This window comes from Plecotus auritus (genome assembly GCF_963455305.1).
Source record: "Plecotus auritus genome assembly, chromosome: 10".
Classification (NCBI taxonomy): domain Eukaryota; kingdom Metazoa; phylum Chordata; class Mammalia; order Chiroptera; family Vespertilionidae; genus Plecotus; species Plecotus auritus.
The window spans coordinates 24207177-24224088 of record NC_137785.1 but is presented as its reverse complement, the minus strand read 5'-3'; the positions used below and the strand labels follow the sequence as shown (position 1 = coordinate 24224088).

General features: G+C 56.7%; 1 protein-coding gene across 3 annotated transcripts in view; it reads right to left on the bottom strand.

Annotated features, from left to right (window-relative positions):
• Positions 1 to 484: 484 nt before the first annotated feature.
• The window catches only part of KIAA0513, a 55795-nt gene continuing 39367 nt past the window's right edge, over positions 485 to 16912 (bottom strand). For 2 of the 3 annotated variants that reach the window (XM_080645622.1, XM_080645623.1), the window contains exons 6-13: positions 14904 to 15093; positions 14025 to 14065; positions 13478 to 13556; positions 11611 to 11688; positions 10329 to 10358; positions 7429 to 7509; positions 6941 to 7035; positions 485 to 5857 (exon numbers count right to left, since the gene is read on the bottom strand). In XM_080645622.1, coding sequence (XP_080501748.1) covers positions 5808 to 5857; positions 6941 to 7035; positions 7429 to 7509; positions 10329 to 10358; positions 11611 to 11688; positions 13478 to 13556; positions 14025 to 14065; positions 14904 to 15093 — 644 coding nt within the window. In that variant the 3' untranslated portion in view covers positions 485 to 5807. The remainder of the gene's footprint in view (positions 5858 to 6940; positions 7036 to 7428; positions 7510 to 10328; positions 10359 to 11610; positions 11689 to 13477; positions 13557 to 14024; positions 14066 to 14903; positions 15094 to 16912) is intronic. The other variant, XM_080645621.1, reaches the window with a different exon arrangement.

The following is a 16912-nucleotide window of genomic DNA, read 5'->3' as shown; positions in this document are numbered from 1 at the left end:
GCATCCCCACCTGACTCGTGCTGACTCTCATTTCCCACTATGACCCGGGGACCCGAGTGTTTAAACCCTGTGTGTGTGCTGGAGTCCACATTCCCTCTTTTTATAAGGACGCCAGCCCCGCTGCCCTATCCAGTATGACCCCATCCTAACCAATTACAAGTAAGAGTCTATTTCCACTTTCAGAGGCCCTGGGAGTTAGGACGTCAACATGTAAGTTGATTCATCCCATAACACATGAACATGGTGTGCAGGGATGACCTTGGGACTGGGGACACATCACAGAAGTCCAGGGAAGTGGAGGGGCGATGCAGGTCAAGGAAGGGGTGGGTACATGATTTTCTCATCAGCAAGAGGAGATGCTGGTGACAACATCTATTTGACTCCAGAAAAAAAAAGTTATCTTTTGAAAAGCCTCTGCTATCACTGGGATTGCAATTTCTCAGCGATATGTGAAACAAGCAACTGGACAGCCTGACTTTTTCTTCAATGATAATTTATTTCAGTTTCCACCTTCTGACAATCCGAGGTGCAATATACAGACATTCTTTTTTCTCCCAGCAAGAAGCAGTGCTTGATTTCAGCACAGTTCTGAGATCCTCAACCATGAAACTCTCTCAACCTAAAACACAGTTTGCAGAGCATCACCCAGTGGGACACATTGTATAACTGCAACACATAAAAGACCTGCACCCCGAACGCCACCTTTAGCTTCTAAAGGTGATGTCCAGACGCAAGCTTAGGTCTGAGACAAACTGGGTGAAAGAGAAAACGGGGAACGCGCGTGTGTAAACCCCACCTGAAGCCCCAATGGAAGCCAAGCGTACCACAAAGGCGGCCGATGTTCTAACCCACTTACAGGTGCTCAGGGGATCATGTCTGTTGTTTGAAATCCTGGCATTTTCTAGTGTTCAAATGTTTGGCTTGTCTTTAAGGTGTCCCTGGGAAGTGACCTCATGGGCCGGGGAACTTAAGCCTTACTGTCTCCAGGACAGGACCCCACCCATCAGGCCTCATGTGGAAGGCCATGCACATCCCACGTCCCATTCTCCTTTCACGAGCACATGGCCCAGGGCCAAGGGGAGACAGGCACAGCCCCCCATCCTAGGACTGACCCCCAGGGCCAAGGGGATTTACTAGCAGGAGTCCTCTTTATGGTTAAAGTGCAAACCCCAGTCAGGGGCAGCTCCGAGGAGCTCCAGGCTATGGGGCTCAGGTCTGACTGGCCTTGTCAACGCCTGGAGTCTGCAGGTCAAGCCAGGATCGGGCTCCCCTGTGGCAGACGCCCCGAGAGAGCTGTGTGTGTAAGTGACAGGAAGGGCAGGCGCAGACCATCCCGGCTCGCTCCTGAAAACGATGCGTTTCCCACAGCAACCAAGAACCGGCACTGGGAGCGCTGCCCCACCTGAATCCTGGGTTTCCACTCACCAGCTGGCTGACTTGGGGACACAGGCTACACCAGGTTGGTTCCCCAGGGAACAAAGGCTGGCCCCCAGGTGCTCCTTCCATCCCTCCTGAGGAGTATGACACAGAGGCCCAGAAAGGGCAAGTGACACCCAGCCCAAGGGAGGCCCCCGAGAGCCTGCCTTGGTGTCAGCACTGGCTGTATTCGCTGGGTGTGAACAGCCTGGAAATGATCCTCCATCTGTTCTCTGGAGAACCAACATGCTCCTCCTCCCGGCCACACAGGGGTAAGGACGTGCGGACACATGGCCCGTGTGGCTAAGTAAGTCCTGCCCTGCCTGGGGCCTGAACACCGCACACCAGTCCATTAGAGGTACTTCTAGTCACACAACTTCCCTTCACCAGGAAGCTTGGCGGAAAGCCGTTCAAGTAAAACATCCCCGAGAATCACGAAAAGGAATAAATGGTTTGCAGAAAAGCGGGGTGAGCCGGCTGAGTTGTGAGAGCAATGGTTCAGGAGAACCAAAGGCTGGGAAGGTGTGGGAGGGGCAAGAATAACCCTTGGAGCAGATTCATCTACGGTTGAGGAAGGTGAGAGATTAGCCCTACACCAGCGGTCGCCAACCGGTGGTCCGCGAACCACTGGTGGTCCATGAGGTCCGATAGGTTGGCAACCGCTGGTTTAAGGAAACCTTTGGACCTGCTGGGTGTGGTGGGCGGGACTTGCTGCACCCGTTGCCTGAGGTTGGGGATGAGCCTCGAGCCCTCCTGCCCTTTCCCTGATTCCCAAGCTCCCTCAGTTCTGGGCTAAGGACTCAGCCCCCTGCTGCATAGCTGTCTTAAGTTTTGGGTAATTTGGCAATCAAGCTGATCTAACCATGGGTCTACCTGGCTACTCCCTAATTAAAAAGCCAAAGGTTAGAGCACAGTAATGCCCAGGAGGGCCAGGCTTGCAGCTTGTGGCCCTAACTTCCCGTCACGAACACCCGGGCCAGACAAAGCCCATGGCCAACTCCTGTGCAGACTGAATGCTGTGCTTCTCACATCAGGAGGCCGGGTGGTAAATTAACCACATAAAATAGTCCGTGAACGAGCGAACCTCCAGCTGCTGCCCTGAAGCCACATGAATCCCGCGGTCTCCCTGGGCATGGAGAGGTGAGAGCAGGATCCACGGGGGGTACCTGGCTCCCGCCCTGGCCTCTGCCCGGCATCCCCAGAGCTCGTGGGGTTAACCTGAACACCCAGGCCTTCATTGGGTGCGGAACTAGGAAGGGGACTCCTTTCCCAGTCCTTTTGTAATGTAAGAGCCTCTTGGCCCACTTTTCTTTCCGTTGGCCATAGGAAGATCAGGCTACCCATCTCACTGTACAAAGTACTTACAATATCAGAACTTGGCTCTCCTCCCTTTGGTTACACACACACACACACACACACACACACACACACACACAATCCGAATACTAACGTGGTCCCTCTTAAACACCCACCAGTATTGCAAAAATTATAACAAAGCTTAAAAACATACAAGGCTGCATTTCAACCTCACTGTTTTCCAAGCAGGGCACGTCTCACTTGCAAGCTTTACATGTCTCTTGGCTCACTATGACTCAGCCCGCGGGCAGCCAGCAGAAAAGCTGGGCTGCACTGCGAATGGCAGGCCTACGGAGCTCCGGCCTGGGAAACGGCACCTGCTGGGACCGGAACCTCTCTCCTTGGGCTCCATCTGAAGCTTCCTGCTCCGAGGCGAAGGCTCGCGAGTTTACAGGAAGGGCTCAGAGCTCTATGACCAAAGCGTCCTGTGTGCCACTGGGTGAGCCAGCTCCTCGGCTGGGGCCTCGAGAGCGCGTCCTGTGTCTGCTCGCTCCCAAGGCCCTTCTCCTCTGCCTGCCAGGCCCTGGAGGGAGGAGACGACATCACAGAGAGGAGAGGAAATACCACTGAGGCAAGCTGCCAGCTTTCTAAGAAGCCGCTCCTGCAGGAGGCAGTCTGAGGTGAAATGCTCAGCCAAAGGCAGCTGCCAAGGGAGACAGAGCAGCCTCCCATCCCCCTCACCGGGCCACACCAAGGCGGGCCCAGGGTCTCAGCCAGCGCTCCCTGGAGGGGCTGAGCATGACAGGCAGCACCTCTGGGGCCAGACTTACCCCCTGCGAGGAGGTGGATCTGTGAGAACAGGAGTGAGAGGGGGAAACAAAGCAACCCTTCCTTCCACCTTCAACTGCCATCTCCAGGGGCCTATTGATTAAAAAATGTCTCCAGATCATCTGGGAATTAAAGTGTTTGGAAAAGCCCATAGAGTCCAAAGCTGCATTTCCTCCCGAAGGCCGTGTGCTCCCGCCCCACCCCGCAGCTCCCCGGGAAAGTCTCCGAATGCACCCTTCTTCCTCCGGAAATCAGCGCTAACCAACGCTTCCCACACAAACACCTTGGAGCACAGGGATAAGCGCTTGGGGTGTCTTGAAGTCTTAATGCACCTCAGCTAACTGCTAGGAAATGACTGCTAAAGCAACACGGGCAAGCTGAGGGGCCTCCCGCAGCCCTGCAGGGCTCGGACAGACCACGGGGAGGCCCTGCTCTTACAGAGGGGTGCGGAGGGGGCACAGCAGTGCATCCAGGGCTCAGAGCTGGATGGTTGAGGGGGATGCATTACCTGAAGGAGGCACTGGAGGAGGGGGGTCCACACAGCCATCCATTTTGTTATTCCTCCGAAATGCACTCCTAGAGACACTGTCATCACTGGGGCCCAGAAATGGGGCTGGGAGAGGGACATGCCAGCCTGCACAACCTTAAGACACACGGCAGGCAAACCAGCAGCACCGCTGTGCTTGCTTAGTCACATGGCCAGAGAGGCTGACATCTCACACACACACACACACACACACACACACACACACACACACACATAAGCTCTTTCGGCTGATGACACTTACACCACACACTCTGACCACACGTTTCACGGCGCCTCTCCTGATTATCCAGACGTGCGTTCAATGGCTCTGCCAACACCTGCTCTTCTCTGGAACCTTCCAGGGAGGCATTTCATCAGTGCCCGTTTGAGCACTGGCTGGATAAGTGACCACCAGGCATGTATCCGCTGTGCTCAAGAGGAGACAGTAATGTGCTGTGGTTTCGAGCTGGAGGAGGTAGTAGGGAAAACAGGATGGAGAACAGACAGCCCCATGAGCCCATCTGAAGGTCAGTGCCCATGAGTGATGGGCGGGCGGCACAGGGAACGAGGCTGAGAAATTCCCACTGGAGGAGCCAGCATGCCAGACGCTTGCAGGCTGAATTCTGCACGTTTGGCTGGTGTGCTGTGCCTGGTACACACTCAGGGAGGAGTCCTGCTTCCCAGGCACCGGATGGGAGAGGGGTTGCCTGCAGGGCTTGCAAGGAAGAGCTCAATGGGGCCCAGGCTGCAGCAGGGAAAAGCGCCTCCCCGAGGCTGCCAGGGGTGGAGGGCCCAACACCCCGGAGTCCTCCGCTTAGCGGGCCTCACACCACCACCACCAGGAGCTGCCTGTGCCCAGCTGTGTAACGCCGACACAGACCTTTCCCTTTGAAATAAAGAGCAGCACTGTTTGCTTTCAGAAAGGGCGGCTGTCTTGCAGCCACTGAAAAAACCTCTTTCCTGCGCTGTTTCCTGGGACGGACGGCTGAGGCTACTCCCAGCGAGCGAGAGGGCGCTGCCAGCTGACCAGGTACAGTTCGACGGCCACGCAGACTCCTCAGCCCTGGGCTGAGTGCTGCGGTGACCTCTCCGGGTGCTCCACACCGACTGTGGCCAGGCCCTCTGCGCTGGCCTCTCTCCTGCCCTAAATTAGAACGTCTTCGAGGTTCCTGTGACTCTTGTTCCTGTGACACGGCGGGAGGAGCCAGGAAGAAGCCAGCACCGGCGTGGACCAACACCGAGAGGCCCCACCCGCCACAGGCGCTGCGCAGCAGGAGCCGACTGGGCGTCTGCCCTGCCCGAGCCTGAAGCAGAGCCCCAGGCCGTCTCCCAGCTGCCGTGTCAGTCGTGGCCGGCTCAGGGCTGCCCTGTGTACATTCCCACGCACCCCCCTGTCCTGCAGGGGCTGCGGGCAGACACGGCCCTGTGCCCACCCTGGTCCTGGCCTCCTTCCTCTTCCTTCAATTCCACGCCACAGGCCTGGCACTTGGGAGGGTGACGTCACCTCGTTTTAGTCACACAGTCCAGGGACACTTTGGCACGTGAGCGGGGGAGTAGACACAGGCGAGGGGGTGGGGAGGCGGGCAGCCGGGGTCTTCTAACCGCTAGTTCTGGGGCAGCGTGGGGCGGCGCTGGGTGCTGCCAGTGTCATGCAGGGTCATCAGGTGGGTGACAGCCAGTCGCTGGCCCAGGAGAGCGGTGCCCCCTCGGTCCTGAGGAGTGCCCTGGGCGACCCCGTGGCCTACTCGGCGGCCATCTGCTCGATGTGGTCGCTCAGCAGCTTGTATTGCTCTGGAAGAGAGGACAATGCTATTTTGTGGAAGAAATGGTGGCCTGGGCAGACCACGGGGAGGCCCTGCGGGTCCTACTCTTCTCGCCGAGGCAATGACAAGTCGGGACCGCATCAGGGACGGTGAGTGCAGGCTGCTGAGGCGACACAGCCCTCGCCACCAGCTCGCTGCGGGCCAGGCGTGGATGTGCACCTGGAAAGGGGCTCCTTGGCACCATGGGAACGATAATGCAGAGTGTGGTCCCTCGGGCCCTCCCAGAAGCCTGTGGGAGGCACGGTGCGGGCAGGCTAACTGTCATGGGAGCCAGGTGGTGGGAGAGGAATGGCGTTCTTGCCCTTTGCTGGTGTGGTGGGCTGGTGACAACATCTGAGATAATCTAGGGATGCCTCTAACACTCTCCCCTTCTTGAGGCCATTCTTTTGTAACGCCTTCAATTTGGAGGAGGATGAAGTTTTTTTTTTTGTTTTTTTTTTGTTTTTGTTTTTTTAAAAAAACACACATTGGCCAATCCAAATATGCATTGAAGTGGAAGGCTTGGAGGCCTGGAAGAAATGCTGTTTGTAGCAGGTGGGGTGATGCATGAAGGTGGGCACAGTCCTATGCCAGGGGAGCTGACATCAGCAATGGATCCCCTTCTGTTACAGAAGCAGAAACTCTAGATAAACTTCAAAATCCCCTCCACCTTCCCCAGCTGCCCGCTCACTGCAGCTGGTTTAAGAAACCAAGGAGGCCATGTGGTGGCCATTTAGGAGGAGGGGCAACTGGTGGTGAGTGTGGCCATTTTCAAGTTCAGAGTCGGAGCACCCAGTTCCATCCTTACCCTTGTCCCTGACCTTAAACACGGCCCCTGGCAGCCCCGCCCCTGGCAGCCCCGCCCCTGGCAGCCCCGCCGGGCTGAAATGGGCTTCCAAACAGCGCGAGCAGTGTCTTGTGCATTTAAGTCGACAGAGACAGAGGAGGGGCGACCCAGCGGACTTAGCACCCCACTTCTCACTAAAATGGGGCCATGCTTTCAGCAGGTGGGGAGCCTGGTCTGCAGAGCACGGTCCCTGGAATGGCAGCCCTGCCTCTGGCCGCGACTCACCTTCGTCCAGGTTGCCGATCACAGCCTGCTTCTTCAGAAAGTCATTGCACAGCTTCTTGTTCAGCCCGAAGGCCAGCATGTTGTGAGTGAACGTGCTGGAGGGAAAAACACCATGAGCTAGCACCCTCCTGCCCCCCTGGGGAGAGGGAACCGGGACCTGCCCTTCTTTCTGGAGGCCCAGCCTGCCGCCTGCCTGCGACTGTCAGACAGAAGTAAAAATAAATCGGTCCTGTCAGCCGGCCAAAGGCTCCCTGTGGCAGTGCCGCCTCAGGTGTGGAGATAGGAGGCGGGTGGTAGGAGCTGGAATCCAGGCCGAATGTAATGAGTCACACGCTGCCGAGTTGTCTGAGCCTTCTCGCTGTGCTGACCCTGTCACCGAGTGGACACCGTGGGTGGGAGCGTCCCCACCCAGTGTGGGCGTCAGCGTCAGCGCCTCTGCCCTGCTTCTCTTTCTGTGGGTGACCTGGTGTCACGGCCCATGTCCTTACCCCAGCTGCCCGAAGGTGATGTTTTCGTTGAACCGCAGGCTGTCGTCGCGCTCCTCCTGCGTCATGTGGCACCACTTCTCCCTGCAAGCACAGGGGACAGGAGGGCGTTCAGAGCACCACTGCACCCAGCCACTCCCCGCCCTGCTCTGTCCTAAGGTGTCAGCTGTACCCACGCAGGGCCTCCCCACACAGGAAGCCCGCCAGCGTTCCCACACTGCCTGAGGGCCCCCCCCCCCCCCACTTACTAATGTCACCCTTCCTAAGATGAGGAGGGCCCAAAGCTCAGACACTTCCTACCGACGGGAGGGGACGTGTGCTTGGTGGTTGCCTAGGACATTCTCCAGGAGCTAAGAATGCCACCCCCATGCCCTGCTCTTTGGTTTGAGGATGGGAGGTCACGGCCCATTTGACGTACAGAGAGACATGTGGAGGAAAGGACCCTGTGGCGTCCCGTGCGGAGTGGACGTCCAGACCCTGCGAAGAGGCTCTCTGGCCTCTCCAGCTTTGGTGGCTCTGGCCTGCAGGGAGGGGATGGCCTGCTGTGGGCGGCTATGCCTGAGGCCCAGGCAGCAGGGGGGCTGGAGGGCCCGCCGCCCTCACTGCCTGGTCAGGCAGCCTGGGTGCTGCGGTCACTCTCTCCCTGTGGCTTCCTCACAGCCAGCGCTGCCTGTCCACACCCTCCTGGGTGCGTGGACCAGACTCGGGTCCTCCCCGCAGGCCCCAGTGAACGGTGACCTGTGCCCACCATGAAGATGGCATAAAGCCTCTAACACAAAGCGAGAAAAGGATGCGGGGAGGGATGGTGTTCTGAGTGATTCATGCTGTCCCTGCCTGAAATCTGTCCCCACTGTCTCTCCCTGCCCTGTCCCCAGTGGACAGGAGACCACCCCACCCCTGCGCTACTCTGCCCCCATGTCCCCTGCATCGGAAGTGTGCTACTTGCAGGAGGTGCAGATGGTGAGAAGCTCATTTTAGCCTATTTCCCCCTAAAAATTAAACTCTGGATGATGAGTCTGACTAAAACAAGATTAAGAGAAAGATCAGAGAAAAGGGAGAGAGGAGGCAGTATGAGGGACGAGGGTTGGGATAATGGAGAAGCCAGAGGAAGAGAAACACCAAGAACATCAACACTTCACCCGCCCCTCCCGGCCTGGGACTCCGCAGGTGCCGCTGCCGCTCAGCGGGAGGCCCAGGACATGGGCATGAGGGAGGCGAGGACATGTGCAGCGCCCGTCTCCTCTGCCTCCGACAGGGCACCCAGGCAGACAGCCAGAACCTGCTCCCAGGTGCTGCACTAACCCCGCCCTCTCTCCCCAGAGGTCCCCTTAGAGCTGTCCAGGCACCCAGATCCCACCCTGCCCCCAGGCCTGCTGGGGCAGGTGTGCAGGCTGCAGGCTGCACAGGCCCAATCCCAGGGGCGCAGCAGCCCTGACTCCACCCCTCTGGGCCCAGGAGCAGAGGGGATTCTGTTTGCTGTGACTAGGAGTAGAACTGGGACCTTTAATCTGACCTCTGAAGCAAGAGGTAGAAGGTGATGCCTACAACCAAATCAATTCCTTTAAACTGTCCACCACCCAGACCCAGTCGAGTTCTAAAGCTCCCAGGGGGTGGAACATGCATCTAGACTGCAGCAGTGGGAACTGCAGTGACCAACAGCCTGTAGAATGGGGAGCCGTCACAGGAGATGTTTTCACCCAGAACAGAGAGGTCACTAATGGCACTGCAGCAGTTTACAATGAGGAGAAATAACACGGAGGCATCAAGTTGCCCTGGAGTCGGAGCTGACCCTCCTGCCCCCAATCTAGAAGCAACACCTGCCCCTCTTCCAGGTACGGCCTAGGGCACGTTTGGGTGTGTGTGGGGGGGGGGGGGGGCAGGTCTGAGATGTGTGCGGTCAGACCACATCTGCTCCAGTGAGAAGGCCTGTAAGGCCCAGAGGCTGGCCTGCTCCCGGGCTGGACACTGAATGGCCGGAGGCCACATGCCCCCACCCTCTTGGCCTGACTGAGGCTAAGGAGCCTGCTCCAGGAAGCTGGTTCACCACCTCACCCAGAGAGGCTGTGCGAGCTCAGGGGCTTTCTCCTAAAGGAGACACTGGTTATGCCTAAATGCCCCTTTTAGAGCCATAGGAAGGCTGCATAAAAAAACAAGATTTCTCATAAAACAGTAAGCACCAACACTATATTACTGATTAAAGGAAGCATGTTTTGGGAAATATTCATGGGGGGGTTTAAATCTTTGTATCAGAAACGATACTTTGAAGAGGCAGGCCCCTATATTACAAAGGATGTCCAACAAATAGAAAGTTCAGCTAGAGTCAGACCCCATTGTGGGCTAGCAGGAAACAACCCCTGCTAGGCCTTTCTCTCGGGGACCCCTCATACACACCAGCTCCGTTAGGCTGGGAGAGACAGCAGCTGTCCCTGTCCTGTGACTCCCACCCTGTTACGGCGGTGAGGGTCTGGCAGACCCCTGCACACCCGAGTGTGTGACTGAGTGTCCCCTGCACCTGCCCAGGGCTTCAGAGCCAGGATTCCAGTGTGACACATTGAAGGTACGGGTGCGGCTGTGAGGTCAGCCTGGAAGGGGCCAGAGTGGCCGGTGGAAAGCTTGATTTGCTTGAAGTCGGAGCTGACTTTCTGGACTTCACTGTTCTCTCCTCTCTGAACTCCCACTGGACCTTCTGGGAGGTCTGGGTGCCTTGTTTGTTTCCTATTTTGGGGTGCTCTGTCCTTGGAGAGCTCTCACCCGTCACCAGCCTGGCCCCCAGGGACACCCTCACTGCTGGCAGCCAGTGCTGAGTGGCACCTGTGTCTGGGCTCCGGCCACCCCCGCCCACCCTGAGGTGGCCCTGAGGGGACCCAGCACTGTAACATGAACAAAGTCACGTGGACACACACCTCTTCTTCTCCTCCTCTCCAGCATCCCCTCTGGAGCGGCAGCAGAAACAGGTCAACAGAGGAACATGTCAAAGTCATGCAAGATATGTGGATGGAAAAAGAGAACAAGCGGAAGAAGGAGGGTTATTACAGGCAGAAGCAGAGAAGGACAGAGAGAGGCAGCGTATTTGAGATAAATCTGCTTCCTAGGGATTTGAGAGCTAAGCAACAAGAAACCCCATTCACCTACAAGCATCTAAGCATTTCCTTCCGTTCAGTTCCCTGGCGAGTGTAGAGTTCTCTCTAGAGTCCTTGGGAAGTGTCAGCGTCCTCCCCCAACCCCCGCGTGCTCCCTCTGCCTCCCCCGGAAACGTAGCCACAGCAGACTGCTGGGGGCAGAGGCAGGCCACCTCGCTCCCATTAGGGTTCAGCTGCCACCCAAACAGGTTTCACCTGCAATTCCCCCACATGCTAGTGGGATGAAGACTCAAACGGCAGGATCTGCCCTCTCTCCTGCCAGGGACCAAGGTTAAGGGTTCTCCCTGGGGTTAGGGGGGAGGGGATTCATTTTGTTAATGAGAGAGGTTCAGAGGCTTCCAAAGTCCCCACCAGGGAGGCCAACAAGGGCACCCAGGACTGGGCCGCTGCTGCCCCTGTCCTGCCCAGCGCTGTGCGCAGTGGGGGGAAACCTTAGCTCACTGTGACCAGAGAGAGAACTGAGCCCCAGCCCATGGCAACCTTAGCTCACTGTTACCAGAGAGAGAACTGAGTGCCAACCCCTCAATGCCACCACGTGCCACGTGCTTGGTGAGATGGTTCACCCAAGGGGTCTTCGGAAGTGGCGAGACCACCCTCAGGGAAGCTGGGAAGGGCTGCAAACCAGAGGAGCAAGTTGAAAGCAGCAACTGCATTTCTCCAGATGTTCAAGCAGAGTCTGGGGGTGGCGGCCAGCCCTGCACCCCAGGATCCTGCAGCAGTGGTTCATGCTCAGGATTCCGACTTCTTACAGAGAACAGGCAGAGTGAGCCCGAGGGGTCCTGAGGGGTCCATTTAGGGGGAGTCTGCATTTCTTAGGGGAGTCAGGCTGAGTCATGCCAGTCCCAGGACAGGGAGAGCTCATGCAAGTACCCCACCCACGCCTGGAGTTCTGCGCCTGGGCCTCAGGCAGCCTGCAGGCAAAGGCCCAGGGCTGAAGGAGAGAGACCCGTGGACTCAGCCGTTCTTCTGCTCTCCTCCTCAGAAACAGGGAAAAAGTGCTGCCGGGTCCTCTTCCCCAGAGCGCCAGCCCACAGGTTGCTCCTACCTGGTCGTGGGGGACCGCTTTCTCCTCTCACAATGCACAGCATCGAAAAAGGCCGCATTCCAGAACCTCAGTGTGTGCCTAGGAAACAGAGACACACGTCACTTCTCTCCCAGAGGTGAGGGAAAGGCAGCTCCCGCCCACCTGAGGGGGGAGGAAGCCGTTTCCAGACACATCCAGATGATGGACAAGTCTCAGGGAGGCAGGGCTGAGATGGGAAGACAACTGAGCCTTAATCCTAAATCAGGTGCCTCCCTGGGGCTCCCGGCCAAGCATCATGAGTGCCTGGGTGAAGTGCAGGCAGGAAGGAGGCAGAGCTGGGTAACCCTGGATTCCTCAGGTCAAAGCTGAAGCCACTAGGGGCAGGAGCCTTTCCCACTTCTCCATCTCCCACTGAGGCTCCCAAGAGAACGCAGGGGGTTCAAAGAGACCTGCTTTTCTAGAACAGGTGCTAGTAACATAAACAGAACCTGGCAGGGACAGGCTACGTGCAGAGGGCAAACATGTTTATAGGGACACACAGTAAGAAGCATTCCTCTTAAAGAAGATCAGGGGTCAGCCAATCATGGATTTGGTGGGTGGGCCAAATCCAGCTGCTGCCTGTGTCAATCAATGTTTATAGGAACATAGCCCCACCCACTCACTTACATATTATCTAACAGCAAAGTTGAGTGGTCGCCTGCAAAGCCTAAAATATTCACCACCTGGCCCTTCAGGGCTGTTCCACTATTGCAGGTGATGAGACAGCCCCCAAGTCAAGGCCCAGGGGCTGTGACGGGCTGGTCAGCTTCCACTTCTCCCTGATTCCCCTTGAAAGTGGCCCAACTCAGATGGGACCTCCCCAGGGAAGTTTCTGGACAGCTCCAGCCCTGCCCTCGGCTGGGCCCTGGCTTTGTTGTGGCCTAGTTCTCCCACAGCTACACTGTGATCTCTGAGGGAGGGCATGCCTGCTACCCTGGGGTTCCAGGTGCTGCTGCATTGCCTGCTGTGAGCAAATAAATACAGGGATGGAGAGGCTGCAGAGGGATTAGCAGCACAAGTGCTCATCCACACAGAGCAAGACGGAGGGCAAGATTTCCCCTGACCACTGGCCTCTCACTTCATCCGCACCTTTATGTATATGAAGTGTCTTTATTGGGATATAACTCACATACCATAAATTCACTCTTTTAAGCATGCAATACTTAAGTGGTTTTGGTATATTCATAGAGTGGTGCAATCATCACCACTATCTATTTCCAAAATATTCTCATCACCCCATACCCATCAGCAGTCACCCCTCATTCCCCAATGCCCGCAACCCCTGGCAACCACTAATCTACTCTGTCCCCAGGGCTGTGCCTGTCCTGACATCTTATATAAATACATCACACCAGCTGGTCTTTCGGTCTGGCCCCTTTCACTTAGTAAAATCAGTTCCAGGGTCGCCCATGCTCCAGCAGGTACCAGTGCCTCGTTCCTTTACATGGCTGGGTGACATCCATGTATGGATATGTCACTCTGTGTATCCATACAGCTAATGTCCGTAGGGATGGACAGACAGATTGTTTCCACCATTAGGCTCTTAGGAAGAACACTATTGTGAAGATACATGCACAAGATTTTGCTTGAATACCCGTTTTCAATTCTTTTGAGTACATTTCTGGAGTAAAATTGCTGGTCATGGGTAACTATGTTTAACCTTCTGGGGAACTACCAGACTATTTTCTAAAGTGGCTGCCCCCGTTGACAATCTCGCCAGCAGTATATGAGGGCTCCAATTTCTCCGCACCCTCACCAACCCTGCTATTGTTCATCTGTTTATTTGGCTATCTTATGTGCGTGAGTGACCTTCATTTCTGGTGTGACCCAGGTGCGAGGGGAGCCTTACCAGATGGGCTGCTGCTTCAGGTGTGTGTACAGGTAGATCTTGTCCCCCTTCCTCTCCTCCTCCGGGCTGCACACGGTCACTGCGGGAGGGGGCGGAAGACTGAGCATGGCTCTGGTTGCAAACCCCATGGATGCTGCTGAGGCCACTGCTGCTCCCCAGTGGCCACCGGCATGCACACTGTTGCACAGTTGAAACTGCACGACAGCTTTGCCACTGCCCGTGGGCAGTAATGAGGCTCCTCACACCTGGCAATGACCCTTTCTGAGGGAGGGATCCCCAGAAGGCTCCTGCACCTCCAGGGATATTTCCCTAAACATCTGGGATAAGGAGCTTAGTTCCCGCTTCCTCTCCCTAGAGGACTGGCTCTCCTGCGGAAGTTCAGCAGGAGACAGACGGGAGCTGAGAGGGACTGGGGAGTCACCTGCGGCAGCACCTTGTGCTGCAGGGGCAGTGCAGCCCAGGACAGTTAGGCACCCGCTTGTTGGTGCTGCTAGTTAAAGGGGGGAGGGGCCTGGGTTACAGGACCAGGTAGCTGGGTGGCACTCACCAGTCTTCTGCTGCTTGTCCTTGGGCTTGCTCTCCTCCTCCCTGGGGGAGAGGGACCATGGCAGTGACAACATGACCCCCACACTCTCTCAAAGAAACCGTTTTACTCTGCTGAAACGGGACTCAGTCTCACAACCAGTGTGTACATTTCATGTGGTGTTCTCTAAACCAAATTTCGATTAAACCCATGCTACATTTGTCAATTGCCAGTCTTTTTGAATTTAGGCTACTTTGTGCCATTTTCTCTGAATTCAAAACTATGTGGACCAGAAAAGGAAGAAGCCGAGTTGCCACGCTGTAATCAAGCCATTGGAGGTGATCGCGGGGACCCCAGGTGGCTGGCACAGGCACCTGGCCCAGAGCTCTCTTGCTGACGCGCCTCTTCCTCTGTGGAAGTGTTCACGTCTGCACGCGTGAACAGGGTCCTGAGTGTCTGTGGAAGCTGCTGTCCTGGGGACAGAGGCTTCTCCTGAACCTGCCTCTTCCTTTAACACAAGCTCTCACCAGTCAGAGGAAGGAGGAGGGAGGGTTTGTAATTTCCCTCCCGCCAACTGACAATGTCCAAGTGCTCCTCATCCACCCAGAAAACGCAGACCCACGGGGGCCTCCCTGCATGTCGACAAGCAGAACACATTTGGGAACCCTAAAACCTCTGGGGGCAGGGAGGCAAGCCGGGCTGGCAGCTGCGCTTCTCGAGCAGCTCCTGGGCCCCTGAGATCCGAAGCAGCTCCTGGGCCCCTGAGATCCGCAATGGCGAACAGACTGTCATTGGCAGGCCAGCAATTCCTATCACCTCGAACTTAGTCACCTCTGCTGTTTGTCGTGCCTGAGGGCTGCCCCTCCCCAGTGAGACAGAGACGGCTCAGCAGGCGACACTTACTCGTTTTTCCTGACCAGGGGTCCCAGCCCCCCGAAGAAGCCCTTGACGTTCTCCGTCTTGGCCGTGTTCTTCAGCAGCCGCTCGGCGATGTCCTTCTTCTCCGCTAACCAGCTGTTGGCGGACTTCAAGTAGGAGTCGATGCTCCCTGCAGGCTTCTCCTTGGATTCTGAGGGAAGCAGGTGTGGTTTGCCTGGAGCCAGAGGAGAAAGAAAGTGGGATTAAGGACCGTATTGTGCAGCAGCAACAACAAAGGGCGGAAGGAACACCTGTCAGCTGCTGGAGCCGCTCTGGTGTGGTGGGGAGGCCTCCTTCCACATGGCCGGACACGGCAGCGAGAAGCAAACGGCTGAGAGGTGCCCCAGGGAAGACGTGAGCCTGGGCACCTTCTGTCTCGGGCAGTCACTAAGCACTGACTGTACAAGAAGTCAGCCAGGTGCCACAGGGGCCAGAGAAGAAACAGGCGAGGATCCAGCCCCAAAGAAGCACGCAGCCCAGAAAGGAGGTGAGCAGTGCACACAGTGAGAGTGTAGTGAAGGCAATGGCAGAGGCCGAGGTGGGGAGGGCGACAGAGGAAGGGTATTTCCTTGTGGTGGGAGGAGGCATGCAGGTTCCAGACAGGCTGATGGCACCTGCATGGGGCCTGAAACAGAAGGGCGTTGTATGAGGGAGATAGCCAGAGGAGGGTGTTCTGGGAGGAGGAGTGTGAGTGGAGGCAACACAAGGAATGTCCCTTTCTAAGGGCAGTGTATGGACCTTCAGGCCAAGACCCCCCTGCAGGCCAAGGCATCCCTTATAGGCCAACGTGCCCCCTACAAGCCAAGGTGCCCCCTATAGGCCAAGTTACCCCCTTATAGATCAAGACACCCCCCATGCAAGATGCCTCCTTCAGGTCAAAAGTGACCCCTTCAGGCTCAGGTGCCCCAATAGGCCAAGACATCCTCTACAGGTTAAAGGGCCCTCTACAGGTCAAGGTACTGAGTATCTCCTAATTTCAGCTGCTCTGGGCACAGATCTGGCTCAGATAAGTAGCATCTAGCTTTTCTAGGAGAAGAAGGAGCCACAGGTTGGATGTGTGTGGGGGGGGTTCCCATCTGACCCAATAGCAGCCATGAGTGGCCCAGCACCGAAAGCCTGCCCAGTGGTGGCCTGGCTGAGCTCAAGCAGTCAGACCAGCTGCTGCCAACAGAACTGAGGGGCACCGAGAGGATGGCTGTTGGGAATGAGGAGGGGACAAAGCCAAATTGCAGAGGACAGGGGTACACACAAGATCAATCTGTGGGTCACGCAGAAAGGGTGGAAAGGAAGGCAGCGCTAGCACTGCCCTGACATAGCAACGTCTCCTTACGTGGTCCGAATGAGACTGTAGCAGCTTAAGACAGGGAGCCCTCCAGCTCCGTATACCAGTAAGTCCCAATGGGATGAGCCAGAAGAGCTGTGAGAGCCTCAGCATGAAGAACAGCCTGCACTCTGCATGAAGGCATCCTGACCCGTGCCTGGGAGTGCTTCCCAGCCCGGAATCCAGACTGCTTCTCTCACCTTCCCGCAACAGCCAAGCCTAAAGCTGATGTCCTTACATCCAGCAGTGCCTGGGCCATCATGAAACGCCCCGCTGAAAGTGTTTCCTCACTTCCCAGCAGCTTGGAGGTTTCCTTCATACTGTGGACCAGGGGTCCTCAAACTTTTTAAACAGGGGGCCAATTCACTGTCCCTCAGACCATTGGAGGGCCGGACTATAGTTTAAAAAAAAACTATGAACAAATTCCTATGCGCACTGCGGGCCCGGGACGAGTCGGCTGCTGAGCAGGACAGGCAGCGGCACCCGGCGGGCCGGATAAATGTCCTCGGCGGGCCGCATGTGGCCCGCGGGCCATAGTTTGAGGACCCCTGCATGTGGACAGTCAACGACTTGACCCACCAGGTAGACCATGTCTCTTCCTGTCTCAGGAATCTCACTCCTCGCTCATTCCCTCCCTGACATCAGCATTCCCTGTCTTCTGGAAACCTCACAG